Source organism: Aspergillus glaucus (genome assembly GCF_001890805.1).
Source record: "Aspergillus glaucus CBS 516.65 unplaced genomic scaffold ASPGLscaffold_6, whole genome shotgun sequence".
Lineage (NCBI taxonomy): Eukaryota > Fungi > Ascomycota > Eurotiomycetes > Eurotiales > Aspergillaceae > Aspergillus > Aspergillus glaucus.
Genome location: NW_019170458.1, coordinates 360,806 through 378,164, shown reverse-complemented (window position 1 = coordinate 378,164; position 17,359 = coordinate 360,806). Strand labels below are relative to the sequence as shown.

The following is a 17,359-nucleotide window of genomic DNA, read 5'->3' as shown; positions in this document are numbered from 1 at the left end:
GTATGGGGTAATACAAAGCACCATGTTAGTCAACGGTCACCTGACCAAGCCAGAAACCAGGATGTCTTCCTATTTCTCCCGATACCCCAAACGGGTTGGCCAATGGATTTGTGTGGATGAAGGTTGGAGGGAAAAAGAAAAGTAATTGTATTAGATAATTGGCTGGACCCCACGTGCAAAGAGCCCCGTACAAAGAGGAAAATTTGCGGCTCAGTTTGTGGGGCTTGAGGGGGGGGATTGTGATTCGTTAAGTACGGAGTTCTTGGGTTGGTTTTGTTTTACTGTACAGAGTACAGGTACCGGCTATTGAGTGTATAGAGGATGTATTTGTATGTATAGGTACTTACACGGGTATGGACATTTACGGGTATGTACAAGTACATGTACATGTACACAGTACGCAGTGGATCGGTACTGACACCCGCAGACATTATGGGGCTTATGGGGATTTTGTAGATGAAGTCGATGGCGGGCTAGAGCTGAGCTGGTTTTGACCGTTGTTTGAATGGGAATTTTCGGTGATTTGTTGGTGTTTCTTTCTTTCTTTTTTTTGTAGGGGCGCGGGTATGTACCTTTTTCTGGCTGCGGAAGACATAGGTGTAATCTGTAGTTCTCTTAACCCTTCCATTGCACTTCATACATGAAGAATTTTATTCTTTATTCTTCTTTTGGCTGTACAGGCTACGTATTTTAATGGGTCGTCGTTGTCGGCATGACATATGCACGGAAAACTCCGACCAGAATCCAAAATCGCCGACCGAAAGTCTCGGCATGCCGAGGACAAATTCCCCGGGGCACACCGGGCCGGAGTTATGTTGGTTTCCACGCGGAGAAGAGTTTTCACTGTTTGCTTTTTTTTGTTTATTGTGTTTTGTTTTCGCTTCTCGTTCAAACTGCCAATGTATCCTTGCGTAGGAAATAAATAAAATTGATTACTACAGATATAACATAACTCCAGCATACCCAGCATATAGATAACGCCTACCCCTACAAGTACTGTACACTACTCCGTACCACCATAAAAATCTATCTTGATCCAAGCGTTCCAGCTCGGTCTGTCGTCACGGACCACTGCAATCCGACGACTCGGGTGGATGCCGAGACAAACGGGCTTGTACGAATTGGTTCTAGCACAGCTGCTGAGTGGAGCTTTGACGGGCAGGACCGATATCAGCCATACGGAGGATTCTTTGCTTGGATAGGTATTATGGTTTAGTTGGATGGGTTTGTGGGATGCGTGTTCTGGATTGTTGGGGTATGTTGAGTTGGATGCGTAGTATGGAGTATGGGACATTGTTGGATGTGGTTGGGGGTTATGGAGTAGTAAAGGATATCCTGATGCTAGGGCATTGACAGAACAGAACATAGTTAACATATCTGTGCTTTAATGGGTTTGCTTTAATCAATGCCATGTGCTGCATCACAAGCTCCACCTGAGTACGGAGTATGTAGACTTGATTATGTAGCTCTATTGTAATCCCGATCCATAGCTTGGCTGCATTGGCGCTTTTACCGGCTACTCTATTGGACGAAATACTCTTATTAGTGGTTATTCACAGTGTTGGCACAGGAATTGTTCCTAATATCTCGCGAAACCAAAAGGCGATGTACTCTCCGTATCAAGCACAGAGTACTTCAAATCCACTCAATTGAACGTACTCTACAGAATACCTACCGACCAACTCACTCATCTGACCATAAGCAGACATATCCGCGACAGACGACGACTTTTATACTCCGGAGTAAACAGCACAGGCCGAAGTGAACACATTCTGACTCGTAGGCCGTTTCGAGAAACATTCTAGAAATGCGCTTTTCCGGATGCAGCTAGGGCTTGTATTAACGTCCCTGGTAATACGTATCGAGTCTTGTGTAATTTACGGTACTGTATGCGGCTATGGAGTATCTTACAAAATCCAGTACAAGTCTCAGAGTACGGAGTATTCGATACAAGGCCGTAAATGGGTTTATGTTTTGCATAATTCAGCTCGTCGAAGTTAAGGCTTTGTTATAGAAACCGGATGAGACTTACAATTAGACTTACAATTGCTGGACGTCATATTGACATCTGCCTGTGAATGCCGGAATATGAACAGCCGAGGAAGCATTCCCCGACTTTGTATTCCGCAGGAATTCACGTGTTCTTTTGAGTTTTCCGCTACAGCGTCCAACTCATGTATCCCGCTCTATTGGATTCAAGCTCAAGCTCAATTGAACCCTCCCACGAATCCTTCAACTCCCATTGGCTTCCAACACATAAACTCGAACAAAAAAAACCTGCTTCAAAAAATAAATGATTTTCGTCGTAATTGCATATTTTCGTGTAATAGCGGTAAGTAAAGTAATTCTAGAAACGTAGGAAAAAAAAAAAAAAAAAAAGTCTTCAGGTCCGGTGACCTCTTGAAGATCCCAAAGAAGAAAAAGCTTCCTGAATATTTTCGTGCGGTGGATCGAGGTTGCATTCCCGGTGAACGGCGCGGGGCATTTGGCGGGGAATATTAGATGCCTGAGGGAGAGGGCAGAAGTTCCAGCCTTATTTTGTCGGATGGGATGCCTGTCGGAACACTATGTTCCATGAATGTTCTGGAGGGAGGGAGGGGAGCTGCTTTGCCGGGGTTTGATTAACTAACTAGTCACTGCATACTCCATAGTTACAAGGCACATATGACATGACATCCCCGGTTTTATTCAGCAAATGCTCGCTATGATTCATATTATTAACAGATCGCCACCAAAGTCGAGCATTGAAGACAATTCCCCATACAAACCCCATAGAATGCTAAGGAATGATATGTGTATCATGTTCCACTTCGATTCACACTGAGTCGTCGTGACTCACGGTGGCGTTGACTATCCTTCAACTGTCATTTCCCTTTTTGGCACTCTAGTCACGTGGCAATCCGACCGCCAACGACCACATCCGTACTTGTATATAGAAACCATATTGGCCACTGGCTATATAACGCACTATACCGCGCCTCTATTAGAAAATCCCTCGCTATTCTCCTGCATTTAGCACCTGCATACGGAGTACACCGCGGGGAATTGGACCTGGTCACCAGATCTCTGAGTTGGCAGTTCGATCAACTGGGATCTATTCCTGCCCGAGCTCGTCGCCCATCCAGACGGACAAGTCAGCGTTGGTAATTGATATTATCAGCAGGTCCCCTTTTTTACGCGCCGCACTTGCCGGGTAAATAATATGTTCCTATTTGCTTCGCGTGATTGTGCTGGTTGGTTACTGACCGCTTCTCAGGAATCGATCCATGACCCCCGGTTCGGCTAACGAGTCGGTTGATAACGATATATCTATTGAAAGTATGCCTGAGGGTAAGTCACCAAGTCACCATCAATGTCGGGGAAGTCAGTTTTGAAGATCACGCTGCCTGCACGACATCTGTCATATTTCCCGCTGCAAATGCGCAGCTATGACAAAAGTCCGCCCTCCATGCTATCGTATTCCAGACCCAGGGCTTATCGATCGACGCATGGCTCGTCGTCTGGCTGGCTCGATGTCCGTCATTGTGCAGATTTCGGGTGGCTGCTGTGGTCCAGGCGCTGTGCTCGCATTGTCTTCAGGCAACTCAGCTCGTGTCTCTTTCTAAACTTGACAACCCGGCCCGCAACCTTGATCACACGCTCATGCTGATATTTTTATGGCGCAGGTCAACAGCCTCCGAAGGTGGGTGCTGAGTTGGCAGCCGCTCAGCCTCCGGCTACTGCAGCGCCTAATGCTCAGCAAGCACCCGCGAAAAAGCAGAAGTGCCGCTTCTTTACTTCCCGGAAAGGTAGGTACGATCCGTTTGCGATGTTTTGCCGCACCGCTGTTTTGACTTTATGTAATTCCCCGTTTGCATGATCCTGGTCATTGATTACGGTATCTTGCATACACGGTCTGGTTTTTTACATGGCTGTATCAGGGCTGGGCCAATCCAGAAAACGACATGCAGGACTACTCGTTTTGCTATTTGCTCCTTCTGATTGCCTGGTTTTAAAGATTTCCGCATGATATCGTCATTCTTCCGGACCGCCATTTGCTTTGATTTCCATGTTTCGTTGCTGATATTCATCAAGGATGCCGGTCTGGCAATGCCTGTCGTTATCTCCATGATACTTCTGCGCTCGAGCAAACCCGTTCACCGCCAGATAACGACGTCGACCAAGCCAATGGCGCATCCCAGAGAGAAGACCCTGTACAGGGTGTAGCCATCGATCTAGGAAACCTGTCCATGAATAGGCCACGACCAATCTCCAAGCCGCCAGTCATTTCGAATCCCGCACCTGCTCAAAGACCAGTCTCCACAGCTGAGAGCCAAAATCCACGAGAGTTCCAGATCAACCAATTACGTCGTCGTTTCCGTCCAAAGGAGACCAATGATGGCTCCGGAACAACATTGGAGCTGGAACTGGCCCCTTCAGACCCTGATTTCCCGTTTGAGATGGACAAGCTGCAATGTACCCTATACGTTCCGCAATCGTATCCCGCACAGGGAAGACCGAAGCTTAAGGTGACCAATACCGATATGGATGAAGTCTTCCAGGATAATGTGGCAAGAGGTTTTGACGACATCGTCGATACGTCGATACGGATGAATAATCGGGGAACGTTGTTGGGGTGGATGAACAGTCTTGACCGTCAACTGGAGCGTCTACTCACAACAATAGAAAGAGGACCCACAATAAAATTTGTTGCAAACGTTGGCAGCAGAGAGGCGCCAGAGGTTCAACAACCAGTGCAAGGACAACAGAAGGTTGCCAACGTCTCTGGACAAGTTCGTTCTGCGCCAAGACCGCAGCCAGTGGCTGCACCGCCGCGTGTATTTACTGGAGAGGAGAAAGCGCAGGCCGAGAAGAGACGAGCAACCGAGACAAAACAGCTGGATGCTCGTCTTGGTAGACTGCCACTGTTCCACAAATCTGGAGATGGACTTTCTTTCACCGTGCCCATTCAACCGACCAAGGCAGATCGACTGCCGGCTTCGCTCCGTTCCATCAAGACGTTGAAACTTGGAGTGCCGCAGTCGTACCCCTTGGAGTCTAGTACGGTCAAATTACTAGGTGTCGACGGCCCTGAAGCTCAATCTGTTGAAGTCGGTTTCGCGCAATGGGTTGGGAAGAACAGCCAGCTCAATTTGATGTCGCAAGTCAACTACTTGACCAGCAACATGCACAACCTTGCAAAGACACCGCTCGAAACGAAACCTGCTCCAGTGCTGGTCGAGAAGCCTGCACAAGTCGAACTGCCCCAGCAACCGCAGACTTCAGAAACGGAGCCTACGGCTGGATTAGAAGACAAACCTCACGTCCATGTTATCCCACGACCCCCGGAATGGTCGATTCCTAGAAACGACGGCGATGGCGAGGAAGGCTCTAGTGATTTTACTGATTCCGAAGAGTATACGGAGGATGAGGAAGACGGAGGAGCCCCCGTCGCGATTTCGGAGCTTAGCACGGCGGAGCGTGGTGTTGCACTGTCATTCCCATTTTTGGAGCTCTATGGAATCGAACTTTTGGAACTCATGGGTTTATACATTACGATACGATGCGAGCGGTGCAAGGAAACGCTTGATGTAAAGAATATTCCTCAAGCGAAGGATAACAGCGATGCATACACTCCTAAGGCTGAAACATGCAAGAAGTGTGCCAATGCGATGAGTATTGGTGAGTTGATTTTGGTTAACCCAAACATTGTTGACATGGAAATATACTGACTGGCACACTATTCAGGCTTCCGACGACAACTAATGCACCCTAATTCAAACCGTGCGGGATACCTGGACCTGGATGGATGTACCGTGGTTGATCTACTTACCAGGTAGGAGCCCTCCTTTGACTCCTTGTAACGCCTCAGCTGATTGAAAATCTCCTACAGCAACTTTGTCCCAACCTGTGCGGAATGCTCTACGACTTTCCCTGCACCAGGTATTGCCTCTGTCCGTGGTGAGAGCTCAACGGCTATGTGTCGTGAATGCCATCGGAAAATGGGTACGCATTGTTAAACTTACATTCGTGCACATTATCCTCTAACAATCGAATAGTGATGAAGATTCCCGAGGTGAAATTCCTTAGAATAGCATCTGCCGCAGGTAAGTTCGGATGTCATACTCCAGAAACAAATGAATGCTGATAGTTCCAGTTACTTCTCGCGATCGTGCTCCGCGACGAAAGGTTCGTACTTTGCATACAGTCCTACATGAGGAAGGAGGCTGACAACTCCATAGCCCAAGGAGGTCCTTGGTATTGTTGCTGGTCAGGAACTGCCCCGACGTGGTCGTTGTACACATTATGCGAAGAGTTATCGTTGGTTCAGGTGAGTGCCCAACCGCCAAATCGTCGCTTGCTATGCGTGCATGTGCTTATAATAAACAGATTCAGTTGCTGCGCAAAGGTCTTCCCTTGCGACAAGTACGTACCACCCCACAACCTCTACCTATCTCTCAAAAATACTATACTGACAGGCCCAGATGCCACGACGCAGAAACAGACCACCCCAACGAACACGCAAACCGCATGCTCTGGTAAGCCACCCGCCCCCCCCTTCCCTCCCCAATCACCAAAGGAACCAAACAGAACTAACAGAACAAGCGGCTTCTGCTCCCGTGAACAAATCTACCGCCCTGAGAACTGCGGAATCTGCCACGCCATCCTCATTGGAAAAGCAGGAAGTGGATTCTGGGAGGGTGGAAAGGGGACTCGGAATCGGGCGTTGATGAGTCGGAAGGGTGTGTATAGCCTTGCTATTTTTGGATTCGTTGGTTATAGGGTGTTGGCTAACTGACCTGTATAGATCCACGGAAGTTTAAGCGTCGCGGGGGTACGACGGCGAATGCGTCGAAGAAGAAGTAGTGATTGTACAGTGATGATGGTTGTGTGAAGGATATCCTTAAGAAGTGGACGAAGTATATGAATCGTAGCACACCTGTATCTATCTAGCATAATTACGAGCGAAATAGTTCCTCGATCCTGTTCTGTTCAACTATGTAGAAGCCTTGGGCAAGCATAAAAACATCCTCCTTGACCTTTAATTCAGCGATCAAAAAGAAAGGAAAATAAATAGTAAACAGCATAGTATCAGAACAACCAAATTCGGTAACGTGCAGGTGGAGCCAACAAAAAAAAAAAAAAAGGCACCAATAAAAAGTCGGACATGCGAGGACTCGAACCTCGGACCATCACCAACCTACTTGGGACGCTCTCCCATCTGAGCTACACGCCCAATTTTCACTAAACGCATACACGCTTAGGTAGCCCATATGCTCATAAAGATAAAAAACATCTTCCCAAGTTTAAAATCGCACCAACCCACACAGAACATGAGTAGCCATAGTACGGTGCGAATTAATTATTTACCGCATGTGTGGGATAAATAAAAAATGACAAGGGTGGGGTTCGAACCCACGAGATCTTACGATCAGCAGAAACCTCAGATTTGTCTCTGACTTAAGTCTGCCGCCTTAACCACTCGGCCACCTTGCCACAGGTTCAGCTACGTTTTCGACTAAAAATACTATGCTCAAGATTGACTGACTATCGATGATTTTTTAACCATTATACAAGCGATTTGTCTTTCTGAATGGTTTGATTTAAGTGAAAGGTTTATTCTCTGAGACACAATACGTAGTGCAAGCAATACGCCAGTGTGCTAGCCAGAGCAAGTTATCGAAAGATGTTTGAATTGAAATAGCCATGTACACGCGAATCATAACTTCATATACGTTTCATACAAGCAAACTAGAAAACTACACAAGGTTCCCACGCAGCTCCTGCTCCCGCTCAAGCGCCTCAAACAACGACCTGAAATTACCAGCTCCGAAACCAGAAAAGTTGTGTCGCTGAATGATCTCAATGAAGACAGTTGGGCGGTCCATAAGATGCTACATACTGTTAGCATATCTATCGTCCAGTATCGGATTGGCGGTCTCACCTTCGTAAACAACTGCAACAAATACCCACCCTCATCAAAATCAATCAAAATATCCAAATCGCGAATCGTCTGGAAATCCTCCTCCAGAACAAGTCCAGCCTTCTTGAGCCGCACCTGCACATCCTCGTAGTATGTATCAGGGACCTTGATAAACTCGACCCCCCGCGCCTTGAGGTTCGTGATGTCGCGGATGATATCGTCTGTTAGGAGGGCGATGTGCTGCACGCCGGCGCCGTTGTAGTAGTCGACGTATTCTTCGATTTGGGACCTTTTCTTGCCTTTGGCGGGTTCGTTGATGGGCATTTTGACGATTTCGTTGGGGGAGGCCATGACGATGCTTTTGAGGGCAGAGAATTCACTATATTCATTAGCATAGTTCTCATGCTGTAGAGAGGTGTATACGCACGTGCAAACTTGGCTGTCATCGACGGACCAGAAACGGTGGAAGCCAAGGGCTTTTTCGTAACTGGATCATGTTAGCCAGTATCCCAATTAGACAGACAGGATGGCTTACTATTCACAAACCTCCTCCATCTCATCCCAATCCTGATTCCCCACACAATGATCAATCCTCTTCAAAAACACCCCGGGCAACAACCTCTCAACCGGATCCTCCACCCCCTTCTCCAACCGATACCCCGGCAAAAACGCCCCCTTATACTTCCCCCTCTCAAGCAACGTATGCGTAGTCTCCCCATACGTCTTCACCCTCGCAACCTTCACCGTACCCCCCTCATCCCTCAACTCCTTAATCCCAGCCACAACCCCCGCCCCATTCTTCACCGCAGCCCCAAAAACACTCTCCACATCATCAACCTCAAACGCAACGTCCTTCACCGCATCCCCGTGTTTCTCAAGATGTGCGTGAATCTCGCGGAGCTGGTCCTGTTCTTCGGCCGTGAAGCGCTCGAGTTTGTCGAGCGAGCGGAGAGGCGAGGTTAAGATGAAGGTTATAGAGCCATTGCGGATGACGTGCGAGCAGGTTGCTCGGGAGCCAGTTTCGAGGCCGCGGTAGGCGATGTGTTGGAAGCCCATGCGGGTGGTGTAGTAGGAGACGGCTTGTTTGGCGTTGCCGACGTACCAGTGGACGTGGTCGTAGGCTTTGTAGGAGGCGAGGGGGGAGGTGGCACTTGTTGGGGTTGGGTCTGGGAGGGCTGATGGTGCCATTTTGTTGTATTCAGAGATTTGGAACTTGATTTGGACTGATAAGCAAGGTGTGTTTGATAGTTCAGGGCCGTTTGGATGATGCTGGGGATGATTCTGGGGATGACTCTGGGGATGACCAGTAGATGAGGTGGTATTTATAAACCATGGTTGACACGGTTATCATCCTGTCTTTGATTTCCTTTCTATGAAGTAGCCGCGACTGGTTTGGAAACCATAGAAGCAACCGGGACAAGCCACGGCAAACAAAGGATGGTGGCGGTTGTTAGCGGGTATTTTACGGTGTAGAGCGGCAACTAACGGGTGTTTGTGATATCCGGTGCGGTTAGATGCGATGACGACAAAAACAGATGATATATATCCTATTTCCTTTATTATACCTGCGAATTCCCATAAACAAAACTTCTCTTGTGTACCTGCTATAAAAACATATGAACGTGAAAATGCCACCCCTAACAACCAACGACTCCGCCGTCCTCCACGCCCTCTTTGACGCCGAATCCTCCCCATCCTCAGCAATACAGATCGACTCAACCCTCCCCCCATTCCCTGCAACCCTACAAATCACTCCAGAAGACCACGAATCCCTCAGCACCCGCGAAACATCCATAATCAAATCCATCCAAACCGACAATGTCTCACAGGAAACCATGCACTCCGCCATTGAAGCCCTAGACGCCCTTATCGGGGATCATCCGACTTACCCGCCTGCCTACGCTAATAGGGCGCAGGCGCTTCGGATGCTTGTTGATAAGCAATCTAGTCCGAGTGAGAAGCCGGATATACGAGACAGCGATGCGATGTTTACGGATCCAGCGAATACATCCACTGTCTCGCGTCTCTTCGCGGACCTCGGCCAGGCAATCAATCTCTCCACGCCCTCATCACCAGCAGACCCCGTCTCCCCCGTCCAAGCGCGTATCTTGGCAGATGCGCATACACATCGCGGGTATCTGCTGCTCAAAGCCGCGAGGGCGAGAAGGGATTCCAAGGTTCAAGGATCGGGGCAACTGTGGGAGTTTGGATCTGATCAGCTAGAGGAGATGGCGAGTAGAGACTTTTTCTTTGGAGGGAGGTATGGGAATAAGATTGCGCAGCAGATGGCGGTGCAGACGAATCCATATGCGAAGATGTGTGGGGCTATTGTGAAGGAGGCGATGAGGAAGGAGGCTGCGATGAATTGATGGTGTATTTTTGTAGTTATCAGCATATAAGCATGTTACTGGATTCTGGCGGTTGTATTTAGTCATCGTTCTCATGGAAATGTCATTGCTTCAACGATTCTTTACTAAAACATTGCTACTGCTACATCAAAACATTGCTATTAAGTACACCCGCTCATGCCTTGCGAGGATCCTTGAAATGTCTCTTGAGTGGACGCCAGCTGTGGTCGTTGTACTCTTCTTGTACCTTTTCGCAGGTCTTCAGGCCCCATTCCGACACGCCAACCATGAGCGAGCTACATGAATACGTTAGCAGAGAACTTCAATAGCGGGACTCGAATACGGAACTCACCTCTCAAACATGAAAGCCATACTTCCCTCTCCGATCTTCTGAGGCTTCAGCTCTGCATTACTCGCCCCTTCAAAGGCACTCATATCCGGTCCGTGAGCGCTCATGACATTGTGCAAACTGGCTCCAGCCGGTTGGAAGCCTCCGCCAGTCTTTGCGTCGTAGTTTCCAGCGATCAGCCCCATGAATTCAGACATGGTATTACGGTGGTACCATGGGGGACGGAAGGTGTCCTCTTGCACGAGCCAACGGGGAGGGAAGATCACAAAGTCTGCGATCGCTGTGCCAACGTGGTCCGACGGACCAGTGAGAACGGTGTAGATCGAGGGATCCGGGTGGTCAAACGAAACGGAACCAATGGTGTTGAATCGTCCCAAGTCGTACTTGTACGGGTAATAGTTGCCGTGCCAAGCGACAATGTCAAACGGAGAGTGGTCTTGGCGGGTGGAGAAGAGGGTGTTTGCGAATTTGCTGTACAGACGGAACTCCGACTCATCGTCTTCAAAGGAAGCCACAGGAGCCTGGAAGTCTCGTGCGTTGGCGAGACAGTTGGAGCCAATTGGACCCAGCTCGGGAAGTTGGTAGTGACCCTGGTAGAGCTCGCAAATGTATCCTCTCACTGGACCATCGGGAAAAGTTACACGATATCTCACACCACGAGGAATCACGCAGACCTCATTAGGACGGACCACCAATCTTCCCAGCTCTGTTTGAATATCCAACACACCATGCTGGGGAACAATCAAGAAGTCTCCATCGGCCGAGTAAAACGCCTCCTTACCCATATCCTTCCCAGCAGCATACAGCAGAATCCCAAGACCTTGTTTCAGCGTGGGATCTCCTGCACCCGCCACAAGATGCAAACCATGAACCCAGTCAACCTTCTCGTCCAGATCAAACGGATTCCACCGCAGCTGATTGGGAATGTGGTGCAGCTTGTGGGTTTCGGTTGTCATGTGCGTGTGGTATGTGTCTAATTCCTCGGCGTTGAAGTTCTCGTGGGATGCGGCAGGGATGATTCTGTAGACCCAGGTTTGTTTGTTCTCGTGTCGGGGAGCGGTAAAGGCTGTTCCGGAGAGCTTCTCGGCGTAGAGACCATATGGCACTTTTTGGGGAGAGTTGTGTCCTATTGGGAGGGCGCCTTCGATGGCTTCGGTTCTATTAAGGTACTGTTAGCCATGTAACATGCCTCCTTTCTGTAGTTTTATCGCATACTCATGATAGGAGTCGAAGCCATTCTGGTATTTGTATGGATCTGGGTGTTTGAACTGTGTAACCGGCATTGTGTTCGGTATCGTTTTGGTGATGTTCGTTCTCGTGGATAATTTTGAATAGTCAACCTCCAGGAAGAACAAGCTCAACTGGGCTCTCTGTGAAATATATTCATCATCCTCTCCCTTCCATACACTATTGCGACTTCATCCGCCGCGACGGGAATTTTCATCCGCGTAAAGCAGGTTGCGGGGAAGCCGCGGAATATAGCCGGCAATAAGCGGGGAGAGGGGGCGGACTTGATTCCGCAGTCACTGGACAACGGAAAATTGACGACGGCGCAAAGTGAAGGCGACACGGTTAGAGGAGATGACGAGAAGCGCAGAGACTAGTATTAGGGAGGGGCAGTGTCTTTTTAATCGGTCTTCTTGTCGCTCTCCAAGTTCTTGAGTTATCCTCATAGATATTCTTTCTGTCAAGCTTCAACTTATCTATATCGAAACAATGGCTTCGTGGCTTCAGATCCCCAAGAACTCGCCCTTTTCGCTGGCCAATATCCCCTTTGGTATCATTTCCTCGACCAAGGCATCTCCTCGTGTGCCCGCGATCGCAATTGGTGAATATGCGTTGAACCTGAGTGCCTTTGCCTCGTCCTCTGGCTTCTCGCAGCTTCCCGTGATCCAGCCTCATCTCGGCGTCTTCAATGAGCCGACATTGAACGCCTTCGCCGCTCTTGGTCGTCCGGTACATCGCCAGGTCCGTGAATACCTTCAAGCCGTCTTTCGTGCCGACACACCATATCCTCAGGTCCTCAAAGACAACGCTGCCCTGCAAAAGGAGGCACTCTTGCCTCTGTCCGAAGTGACCAACCACGTCCCTCTGCAAATCGGTGACTACACGGACTTCTACGCTGGTCTCAACCACGCTTACAATGTTGGTGTGCTGTTCCGTGGCCCGGAAAATGCTCTGCAGCCCAACTACACGCATCTTCCTGTCGCATACCACAGTCGCGCATCGTCTGTGATTGTTTCGGGCACACCGATCCACCGTCCCAACGGCCAGATCCTGACCAACCCTGCCGCCAATCCTAAGATTCCTACCTTCTCCCCGTGCAAGAAGCTGGATATCGAACTGGAGTTGGCTGCGTTCGTTAGCACTCCCAATGGCTTGGGCAAGCCGGTCCCCATCAACGAAGCTGAAGACCATATCTTCGGTTTGGTATTGATGAACGACTGGTCTGCCCGTGACATCCAGGCCTGGGAATACGTTCCCCTGGGACCCTTCAACGCGAAGAACTTTGCCACCACGATCACCCCCTGGGTTGTTCTTATCGACGCATTGGAACCCTTCCGTGCGCCGGGTCTCGAGCCAGGTGACCGTGAGGCTCTGTTGCCTTACCTCCGTGAGAAACGTGCCGTCAACGCCTTTAACATTCCCCTCGAAGTCGAGATCACACCCGAAGGTAGCAAGTCGACGGTTATCTCGAAGAGCAACGCGCAGAACCTTCTGTACTCGTTCCCTCAGATGCTTACACACCACACCATTACGGGATGCAACATGAACACAGGTGATCTCCTTGGTAGTGGTACTATCTCTGGAAAGGAACCGCAGACGCAGGGGAGTATTCTGGAGCAGACAAATGGAAAGAGCCCAATTAAGTTGTCTGATGGTTCGGAGCGTATTTTCTTGGAGGATGGTGATCGTGTTGTTCTGCGCGGTTCGGCTGGTGAGGAGGGAAGCTATGTGGGCTTTGGTGACTGCGAGGCTACGATCCTTCCTGCGTTGAAGCTCGAGTTTTAGATAGCTTTTTCTCCGTTTCTCATTCTAAAATTGTTTTGCTGTATGAAAAAAAGAAGAGCATGACATGACTATGAATCTGAATCTGAATATTCGCATAGAATCCAAGCTATTAAAAGACAACAAGATAGTCCCTATTTACACTATCTACTGCACCCTAAACTCCCCCGGCGTATCCTCCTGCCCCCTCCAATGCCCCCTCCTAACACACTCCTCCCCCTCCAACCTCTCCGCCACCCCCCTAATAACCGGATACTCCCCCATATCAACCCCAACCCTCTCCGCCCCCCAAACAGCCGGCACCAAACAAACATCCGCCATCGTAACACAATCCCCCACACTAAACCTCCCAGCCGTCTTCTCAACAATCGCCTCATACGCCCTGAACCCCTCGATAATAAGATCCTTCGACCACGCAGCCCGGTCCATACCTAGTGGTCCGACACGCTTTAGGATACGCAGGTTGGTGACGGGTTGTACGTCGCAGGCGATTATGGATGCGAGGGTGCGGACTGTTGCCCTTGTTTCGGGGTCGGAGGGCGGGGGGAGGAGAGAGGGTGTTTTAGGGGAGGAGGTGATTTCGTCGAGGTATTCGAGGGCGGCGAGGGATTGGGTTATCGTGGTGGTTTGTTTGGTGCCGTGCTCGATGATGAGTGATGGGACGGTGAGTGAGGGGTTTAGCGTGCCGTAGGTGGGAGCGCGCTGCTCATCTTTTAGGAGGTTAATGGGAATGGAGGTGTAGGGGAGGGATTTGAGGTGTAGGGCGATGCGGAGGCGCGCTGAGCAGGAGGAACGGAAGTAGGTGTAGAGGGTTATGTTGGTTATGTCGGTCATTTCGGTTTGGTTGTATAGTTTTGGCTGTGTAGAGTTGGCTCTTGTTTCTTGTGGAGGACGGTAGCTTGGTTTTAGATGCTCCTGTGTGGATATAGTACTGTGTAAATATAGTGGTCTATTACTGTAATGTATTTGTCTGACTTCCCAATGCGGTAGCGCGGGACTATTTCCGGGTGGCTTTGGAATACTCACTTAGCAGTATTGACCACGCACTGGGCGTTTATTGAGTACTCTAAAGCTCACTCAGCAGTGTGGGAATCAATTCAAACTCATATGTACGAGGATATTATCGTTGATATTGCTGAGGCATTTTGAGTATGGGTTGATTCCAGTTGACATTCTTCTCTCGATAAGCCAACCGACCCTACAATCCCGACCTACAAGAAGAAGCTTCTTTGACAATCACAAAGTCTACCTCTTCCCCTGGCCCAATATCCGCTTCCACATGAACACTCACCCCTTCAACAAGCCGGCGACTCAGAACCAGTCCGTGTCTTTCATAAACAACCCAGCGATCCTCGGGCAAGTTCTTGACATCAAAAGCCACCTTCATACCTTTGGCAGCCCATTCCTCAAGGGTGATAATCATGGCACTAGCTGTGCCATCCCAAACACCTCTTAAGCAGTTAACTCCTTGAGAATAGTCTATTCCATCCACCCACGGACGACTGGCCAGATCCTCCTTTGTCCATGGAGAGTCCCATATCTTCTTTTGTCCATTCTCCACGTTTAATCTGGCATACCCAATAGCTGCGTTACCCGTGAAAGGATCCATATGCATCCACCGTCCTTCGAGGTCGGTTTGCTGGTCATTTCTGGGGTAGTAAAGACCTCCGTTTTCCCACGTCGGCTGTAGATTTTTGTCGATGGATTCTAGAAGGCCATGTAGTTCAACGGTTTTACCAAGCTCTGACAGCCACTTGACAACATAGCCCAGGGTCGGCTCCTTGTATGGGAATTTAATGCTGTCCTTGTTCGCCCTGTAATATTCCCGAGCCTTCTGAAGAGTTTGTTGTGGATTTGGCGCATCCTGCCGTTGTGCGACAATTGCTCGATATGCGCTTGCTACCATAGGATGCTGGAGTTCGACTTCGCCATCAAAGTCGGTGATGAACCCAAGTGCGTGATTGTTGAATCCTGATCGAACGAATTCCGAGTTCCAAGTGTTCATAAACGCCGCAGCCCTCTTTGGCGTCAATATGAGCGCAAATATAAATCCAAGGGATATCAAGGCTTACCATGCGGTAAAGCCGACGCTCTTGGCTGTTGCCGTGTATCCCTGCTTAACACTCACCCAATCCTTGTACAAGTCATTGCGTGAAATCATATTCTTCTTCTCCAACGCAGCCTTGTATTTCCCAAGTACTCCGTCCAGTACATTGGTCCCATTGCGGACATCGTTCAACCGGATAGCGATGATCTAGGTGCGTAAGTAATCCATCATCACCCAATGAGCCATGATATACGTACCGGAAACTGATTGCAAGCCACGAAAACCAGATTCGGCTCACAACAAACACCAACCCAATCATTCCTCTCCATTTCAGCAATAATCGCATCCTGCAAGCTCCTATTATCATAGACGAAAGTCTCATCCCCCATTCCCCAGAACAGCGGGTTCCAGTGAAAACTCAGACTCCCAGCCTGCTCAAACTCATCATCATCAAACAACATAGCATAGAGACTGGTCATCAGGAGCAAATGTCCACTGTACATGATATTCTCGCGGACAACTGGGTCGGCCCACGGCTTGCGAAGTTCTTTCAGATCAGGATCTACCCGAATCCCTGACTGAGATGTGAGATACCAATAACCCCACACTTCGCGTCTTAGCATTTTGTGAATCAAGCGGCAAAAGAGCTGCTTGAACAGGCCTCTCATAGCTGGTAGTCGATGGTAGTGTGTAAGGGCAGCTGCATAGGCCATCGTCGCCAGTTGATACCGGTAAGCGTCGAGGAACTCCTGTGCGGGCTCCTGGGCCCCCATGTGTGGCCAGTCTCCATCTATGGCGGCGCTTAAATTGTGAAAGTGTCGGAGATGACCTGCTTGCTCTGTTGACAGTTTGGGATAGCTGGATGGGTCTAGAGGCAAGTTATCGCTGACAGAGTCGAAAGACGCCATGGCTATTGTAAACTATAGGAAAATTAAGGCGAGAGACAATTTAATAACATCTAAATCCAAGCGACGAGTTTATCAGAAGGCAGTCAGGACTGTTAGATATCTGGGGACCGTGTCAGATAATCGGGGGCGGAGAGATAACGGGCCGAATCAGATCTGACTCGGCCCCCGATGCCCGCCTTTTACTGAAATATCAACGCGAGAGAAAGCGTAATTCAAGCATGTTAGTTGCTATATCATATAGCAGCTGACTATAAGACGGCTGCTAGTTCCACATAAATATACAAGATGGCACGAGGACGACCGATGCAGAAGCTCTGGATTGAACATCGAAATCTTGATCTTCTTCGGTGCCAACGCCCTCTACCCTCCAAACGCGAGGCACTTCCCCATTGACCCGTACGGACCCAGAAAGGCTGCGAAGAGATGGATCAATGCACAGGGTACAGGTGCAAAGTAAAGTGTCACTTAAGCGGGTATGGTAAGATAGGACTTGTCTTTATGAACAGCAATAGCACTTGGCTCTGCGTGTTTTATTTAGGACTACTCCAGTGATGACACACTGAGCACTCAGTGCACGCACCTGAGTGCCCACCCCACGACCGGGGCCAAAGAACATCACAGGGCTTGAAGTATAAAAGCGGAGAGCGAACGCAAATACCGTAACGTGACCCGGCAATAGGCGTGCAATTTCCTTACCGGCTATAAAGGGGTACATTCCTAGAATGATCCATCATTCTTTACTGGTCAATGTATACAGTTGATCGTTGTATTTCGGAGTGACGGTTGCTTTCTGCT

At 49.2% G+C, this 17,359-nt stretch overlaps 8 protein-coding genes and 2 non-coding genes across 10 annotated transcripts; 4 read left to right on the top strand and 6 right to left on the bottom strand.

Annotated features, from left to right (window-relative positions):
* The first annotated feature begins 3,362 nt into the window (after positions 1-3,362).
* ASPGLDRAFT_44953 (uncharacterized protein) lies at positions 3,363-3,745 on the top strand. Its single transcript, XM_022546130.1, has one exon. The coding sequence runs from the start codon at positions 3,429-3,431 to the stop codon at positions 3,603-3,605; it is 177 nt and encodes a 58-aa protein (XP_022402668.1). The 5' UTR covers positions 3,363-3,428; the 3' UTR covers positions 3,606-3,745.
* A 484-nt stretch (positions 3,746-4,229) lies between these two features.
* On the top strand, positions 4,230-6,846 carry ASPGLDRAFT_122542 (uncharacterized protein; the record flags this gene model as incomplete). The annotated part of the gene is made up of 10 exons (XM_022540331.1): positions 4,230-5,661; positions 5,728-5,815; positions 5,873-5,985; positions 6,039-6,086; positions 6,137-6,168; positions 6,222-6,310; positions 6,370-6,405; positions 6,465-6,518; positions 6,586-6,722; positions 6,788-6,846. 10 exons carry the CDS (start codon positions 4,230-4,232, stop codon positions 6,844-6,846), a joined length of 2,088 nt encoding a protein of 695 aa, XP_022402667.1.
* A 296-nt stretch (positions 6,847-7,142) lies between these two features.
* Positions 7,143-7,216, bottom strand: ASPGLDRAFT_t61. The gene has a single exon. It is a non-coding gene; the product is annotated as a tRNA-Leu (tRNA).
* Positions 7,217-7,374: 158 nt separating this feature from the next.
* On the bottom strand, positions 7,375-7,476 carry ASPGLDRAFT_t60. The gene has a single exon. It is a non-coding gene; the product is annotated as a tRNA-Leu (tRNA).
* Positions 7,477-7,564: 88 nt separating this feature from the next.
* Positions 7,565-9,194, bottom strand: ASPGLDRAFT_44950 (4-hydroxyphenylpyruvate dioxygenase family protein). The gene is made up of 4 exons (XM_022546129.1): positions 8,439-9,194; positions 8,331-8,390; positions 7,925-8,282; positions 7,565-7,874 (listed from the first exon to the last, which is right to left on the bottom strand). Exons 1-4 carry the CDS (start codon positions 9,089-9,091, stop codon positions 7,740-7,742), a joined length of 1,206 nt encoding a protein of 401 aa, XP_022402666.1. The 5' UTR covers positions 9,092-9,194; the 3' UTR covers positions 7,565-7,739.
* Positions 9,195-9,531: 337 nt separating this feature from the next.
* Positions 9,532-10,272, top strand: hmgX (the record flags this gene model as incomplete). Its single annotated transcript, XM_022540361.1, has 1 exon — positions 9,532-10,272. One exon carries the CDS (start codon positions 9,532-9,534, stop codon positions 10,270-10,272), a length of 741 nt encoding a protein of 246 aa, XP_022402665.1.
* A 137-nt stretch (positions 10,273-10,409) lies between these two features.
* On the bottom strand, positions 10,410-12,008 carry hmgA (putative homogentisate 1,2-dioxygenase (HmgA)). The gene is made up of 3 exons (XM_022546128.1): positions 11,816-12,008; positions 10,604-11,758; positions 10,410-10,547 (listed from the first exon to the last, which is right to left on the bottom strand). The coding sequence occupies exons 1-3, from the start codon at positions 11,881-11,883 to the stop codon at positions 10,427-10,429; spliced, it is 1,344 nt and encodes a 447-aa protein (XP_022402664.1). The 5' UTR covers positions 11,884-12,008; the 3' UTR covers positions 10,410-10,426.
* Positions 12,009-12,316: 308 nt separating this feature from the next.
* Positions 12,317-13,612, top strand: fahA (fumarylacetoacetate hydrolase FahA; the record flags this gene model as incomplete). The annotated part of the gene is made up of 1 exon (XM_022548862.1): positions 12,317-13,612. One exon carries the CDS (start codon positions 12,317-12,319, stop codon positions 13,610-13,612), a length of 1,296 nt encoding a protein of 431 aa, XP_022402663.1.
* A 72-nt stretch (positions 13,613-13,684) lies between these two features.
* maiA (maleylacetoacetate isomerase MaiA) lies at positions 13,685-14,721 on the bottom strand. Its single transcript, XM_022540914.1, has 2 exons — positions 14,636-14,721; positions 13,685-14,524 (listed from the first exon to the last, which is right to left on the bottom strand). Exon 2 carries the CDS (start codon positions 14,441-14,443, stop codon positions 13,757-13,759), a length of 687 nt encoding a protein of 228 aa, XP_022402662.1. The 5' UTR covers positions 14,444-14,524; positions 14,636-14,721; the 3' UTR covers positions 13,685-13,756.
* On the bottom strand, positions 14,635-16,636 carry ASPGLDRAFT_44945 (uncharacterized protein). The gene is made up of 3 exons (XM_022546127.1): positions 15,914-16,636; positions 15,682-15,863; positions 14,635-15,627 (listed from the first exon to the last, which is right to left on the bottom strand). The coding sequence occupies exons 1-3, from the start codon at positions 16,562-16,564 to the stop codon at positions 14,808-14,810; spliced, it is 1,653 nt and encodes a 550-aa protein (XP_022402661.1). The 5' UTR covers positions 16,565-16,636; the 3' UTR covers positions 14,635-14,807.
* Positions 16,637-17,359: the final 723 nt, after the last annotated feature.

Bases quoted from the DNA above. Each gene is read 5' to 3' on its own strand.
- ASPGLDRAFT_44953 (XM_022546130.1), top strand. From the start codon at position 3,429: ATGACAAAAGTCCGCCCTCCATGCTATCGTATTCCAGACCCAGGGCTT.
- ASPGLDRAFT_44950 (XM_022546129.1), bottom strand. From the start codon at position 9,091: ATGGCACCATCAGCCCTCCCAGACCCAACCCCAACAAGTGCCACCTCC. The intron at 8,283-8,330 runs GTGCGTATACAC...TAATGAATATAG, and splicing joins GATGACAGCCAAGTTTGCAC to TGAATTCTCTGCCCTCAAAA. The intron at 7,875-7,924 runs GTGAGACCGCCA...AACAGTATGTAG, and splicing joins TGTTGCAGTTGTTTACGAAG to CATCTTATGGACCGCCCAAC.
- hmgA (XM_022546128.1), bottom strand. From the start codon at position 11,883: ATGCCGGTTACACAGTTCAAACACCCAGATCCATACAAATACCAGAAT. The intron at 11,759-11,815 runs GTATGCGATAAA...GTACCTTAATAG, and splicing joins GGCTTCGACTCCTATCATGA to AACCGAAGCCATCGAAGGCG. The intron at 10,548-10,603 runs GTGAGTTCCGTA...GTATTCATGTAG, and splicing joins ATGGCTTTCATGTTTGAGAG to CTCGCTCATGGTTGGCGTGT.
- maiA (XM_022540914.1), bottom strand. From the start codon at position 14,443: ATGACCGACATAACCAACATAACCCTCTACACCTACTTCCGTTCCTCC.
- ASPGLDRAFT_44945 (XM_022546127.1), bottom strand. From the start codon at position 16,564: ATGGCGTCTTTCGACTCTGTCAGCGATAACTTGCCTCTAGACCCATCC. The intron at 15,864-15,913 runs GTACGTATATCA...TTACGCACCTAG, and splicing joins TGGCTTGCAATCAGTTTCCG to ATCATCGCTATCCGGTTGAA. The intron at 15,628-15,681 runs GTAAGCCTTGAT...GACGCCAAAGAG, and splicing joins AGCGTCGGCTTTACCGCATG to GGCTGCGGCGTTTATGAACA.